Source organism: Pteropus alecto, unplaced genomic scaffold (genome assembly GCF_000325575.1).
Source record: "Pteropus alecto unplaced genomic scaffold, ASM32557v1 scaffold79, whole genome shotgun sequence".
Classification (NCBI taxonomy): domain Eukaryota; kingdom Metazoa; phylum Chordata; class Mammalia; order Chiroptera; family Pteropodidae; genus Pteropus; species Pteropus alecto.
The window spans coordinates 4,204,532-4,208,881 of record NW_006494612.1 but is presented as its reverse complement, the minus strand read 5'-3'; the positions used below and the strand labels follow the sequence as shown (position 1 = coordinate 4,208,881).

General features: G+C 34.0%; 1 protein-coding gene across 1 annotated transcript in view; it reads left to right on the top strand.

Annotated features, from left to right (window-relative positions):
- Positions 1 to 2,570, top strand: part of OSTM1 (osteopetrosis associated transmembrane protein 1) — a 26,424-nt gene extending 23,854 nt beyond the window's left edge. The window contains exon 6 of the mRNA XM_006926051.3: positions 407 to 2,570. Within this exon, the coding sequence (XP_006926113.1) occupies positions 407 to 462 (56 nt within the window). The 3' untranslated portion in view covers positions 463 to 2,570. The remainder of the gene's footprint in view (positions 1 to 406) is intronic.
- The last annotated feature ends 1,780 nt before the right edge of the window (positions 2,571 to 4,350 follow it).

The window sequence follows — 4,350 nt, the reverse complement described above, 5'->3', positions numbered from 1 at the left end:
TAACATTAAAGAGTTCTTTTACTAAATTCTTTTAAGAGAAATTTAGGACTTTTAACGTACACTTTCGAATATGTAATTTTATTACTATCCCTTATAGCACTTCCATTTTTTTGAATACTTCTACCTATATTACATATTTAAGATTGTTATGTTCAATATGATATAAATTATGTCTGTTTTATTTGGTACTGCATCTAACAAAGTCATGTGCAGCTTCTAGCAAAGTTGCTCTTTTGAGGATGGTAGGAAAAAATAGACATAAGTTTTAATTTTTAGAAGATTGAGTCTTCTATTCTGATTTAAACATAGAATTAATAGATGAATACTATAGTTTACATTAAAATAATGAATAATCATGTGTAGAGAATTAAATTTAAGTTAAAAATTGATCTTTTGATTTATATAGCCAAACGTCTCAAGTCCAGTACCAGCTTTGCAAACATTCAAGAAAATTCAAACTGAAACCTACAAAGTGGAAAATTAACGTCACATCCCATGGTTGAATGGTGGAAGACACAGCTTGGTCCAAAAGAAGAGAGAGTTCTTAAGAAATGCAAGGACTTCAGATTTATTTTTAAATAAGAATTTTTAATTTTTCTTTCCTTTTTCATCCCCTTTTTAAGAGCTCGGGTATTTTTAGTTTATAGGCATAGCAGTGTTGTCTATTTTCAAGTATTTGTTACAATAACAAAAGATGCAAGAACAATGTTTTATTTTGATGGCATATTATTACTACTTGAGACTTCTGGTATCTCATTAACTTAGAATCTCAAGTAGCAAAGTTTTTGAAAACTAACATTTAAAAATTAATCACTTATAACAAAGTCTTTGAAAAAGAAATATACTTGCCAAAAAGTAGCAGGTCCAAAGATTAATTTAAATTACCATTGCAGTATTATTGTTACATATATATTTAATATGTCATATGGTACAAATAATATGTAATTCAGTCTCTAGTTTCCTTAAAGTCATTTTTGAAACCACTAATTATAAACCTCCCTAACAATTTTTAGAAGTGGGATGGCGCATTACATTTTTCTTTGTAAAAAGACTTATGGTAACCGGTTTCTTACTTGACTTTTATAAATAGTATTTTACACCTTATTTTGCCTTTATTTCATAAGTAATTTGAAATCACTGGACTGCTTTATTATATTCAGGGCAAGATGGATTCTTTTTATACCAGAGATTTGCATTGCAAATTACATTAAGTTATTTGGCAATTTATAATTTATTACTACTTTAAATCAGATGTAGCATTATCACATTATTTAAATTGAGATTTTTTAAATGGAGATTTTCTCTTGAGTTATATGGGGATTTTTGGAGGGGAGGGAAAAGAGTAAAAATAGCTTAAGGTTCAGAAAATAGACAGGGACCTGAGGGAATACTCACAATAAGACTGTTAAATGGTTCTTATTAGGGGCATGAGTCAGAATGAGAGCCTGATACAGAAAGCAATTAGGTTAAGATGAAACTTAGTTTTTCTAAATTAATTATATCAGATAAAAGGGATATGATTGATATGAAGTCAAATATTTCACTTTCAGAAAACATTCTATTTTGGAATATTTGTATTGCTCTTTAAAAACAGCTTCATTTCAGAATTGTTTATAGTTTTTTTCCCTCAGGATTTTAGTGGTTAGGTATTTCATTCCTTCTTGCTTTCTTGGTGGAAATAGGCTTTGTTTTAAATGTTGAGAATATGAAGGCTACTCTATATAGAAATAAGAGTTTGGTTGAATGGTACAAGAATTTGCATACCTTTGTATAATATGAAATGCTCTATAGAGAGACAAGAAAGTATTATTATTTTTTAAATGTTTACCATATACGCAGAGTGAAAGAGAACGCTTATCCTTGGATATAAACATATCCACAAGTGGTTAGTTTTCCTAGTTTGCTGTGATCTCTTAAAAATGTGCTGGGATTTCTTCTGTTAATACTGTTCCTGCTGCTGATACTAATAGCACTATCTTAATTTGAAGCATATAGTTGAGGGCCATTGAAAGCAATCTTTAATTAATGCAGATAAAACCAGTTTACATGTGCAAAGGTACAGAATGGCATATTTGATTCTGTAAGTAGTGACTCTGAGCACTTTTGAATATTATGTATTTCTAAAAACCATTGCTTTTGGATATGTTTGCTAATAAGCACTTTAAAAAAGAAGAGGCAGCAGCCTTTACTATTTTTCTGGCTGAGTCATTGTTCTTTAGAAGAAGCATCAGCAATAGGTTTCAAAAATAAGTATTGAGCACTACATTAAAGTGTGTAAATATTTCATTTTTTAGTCATACTGAAAAATTATTTGCATAGTTCTGAATTTGACACATAGCATATGTGTGTGTACAAGAACATCTTTATTTTATTTTATTTTTCTGACACTTTGTAATAAAAGAAGTAGCTTAAGGTAATTACAATGCCATATTTGATTTTTAAATACATTTTTTAAACTTTGGATGTAATTAAATATCACATTTCAGTTTTTCAGGTGTTGAGTTGAAATGCCTACTTTAAAAGTACCAACCATCTTATAAGTTTGCTGCAAATAAAAATGTACTTTTGGATTTTTTTGTTGTTGTTGGATTTGATAGTTAGGAATAGCATCAGCTATCCTAAAGTGTAACTCTAAATTCACTCTGGTGAATAACACCAGAGTTTAGTTGGTAATGTTACTTCTAATGGGACCAGTATTTTTGAATGTCTGGATGGCCTCTGCTTTTTATTGCAATGTGCTCCTTATAAAGTGAAATGTGTTCTCAGAACAGGATTGTAGTTGGGTTACATTTCTGACCAAAGACTTAACATCAGGTAACTAATAGACATCACCAGCAATGAATTGTAAAAGCAAAAATATACTAGTAACCTATGTAACAATTTAAAATGGAAAAAATTATTTTCCAAGTACATGTATTTTCTGAGCTAGAAGAAACCTTAGAGGTCATCTGGTCATGAAATCTAGAGCTGAATAGGTCCCTACCTTTTCTCTACTGCATGGATTCCCTCTAAAAAGTGTATAACTTATTTTCTATCTTCTTAACTAAGGAAGCAGAACACCATAAAGCTCCATATTTATGACTGAGCCATTGTTTGATAGACAACTCAAAAATTGAGACTTGGGATGCCTAATCAAATATTTTCCCACTGTTCTTCTCTGCTTATCTTGTAATAATTCCATAAATGATCTTATTGATTATAAAAAGGACATTGGCCTATGCTAAATTAAACATGTAGCACACAAAAGTTACAACTACACCAAGTTTGGTTCTAAACTAATACACTGGGTAAAATAAACATTAGTCATTCATATAGCAAACACATTTAATGACCAGTAATTTTTTTTTTTTTGTCTCTTTGGAAGTTAAAAGGGCTTTTAATAGGTAATATGACTGATTCATGCTTCTTAAAGTGTGGAGGTTCTCAATAATGATTTTAAAACCTGTTTTTCCTATGATAAACAGATACTTTAAAAAATACATCCTAGTACCCAAATACAATCAAAATGTTTCAGAAAGGGAGTCAAGATGGTATAGAAGGTAGATGCTGTGCACACCTCCTCTCACAACCACACCAAAATTTTAACGAAATTACAGAGCAACCATCACTGGGAGTCACCTGAGGTCTGGCTGAACAGAAGTCCTACAATGAGGGATGAACATAAGAGGTAACCTTGAAACTGGTAGCAGGGGCAGAGATGTGAAACGGCCAGTATGCCAACCGTATCTGGCAATAGAGAATCGGGAGGGTTATCTTGGCTGCATAGCCCCTCCCCGACCTGAGGAGCGAGGGGACCCGGCCCCACAATGAGCTCCCCAGCCCAAGGTTCCAGTGCTGGAAAGAGAAGTCCCCACCATCTGGTCATGAAAACCAGTAGAGATTGTGGCCGAGTGAGATGTTGAGTTGTGGGAGTTGCAGGCATTCCTTTTAAAGGGCCGCGCCTGGGCTTACTTGCTGATGGACTCTCTCACTAAACTCCAGCGCTGGGGCAGCTGCTTAAGGCGTACCAGGGTCATATGGGGAGACACCGAGTTGTTGGGCTTCAGGACGAGGGCTGGATGGATGGCTTTCTCCTTGACAGAAGTGCTGTCAGTGTCCATTGTTCCTTTGTTGAGCCCTCCCCACTCCCAGCATGCGGGCATAGGCCTCACCATACCTGAGTATCAACCTGGATAATACAAAGTGGTCCTGCCCAAGTGATTCCCTGAGACTCTGCCTATCCCAACTTGTGAACCCACCCAAGCCACTTCCAGTGGTTTATTCCATACAGATGGCTCTCTTGGCTCTTGCTGCAGACTTTCCTAAAATCTTTCAAAGGCTCACAAAATCCAAGGAAGCAGCATCTCGTCT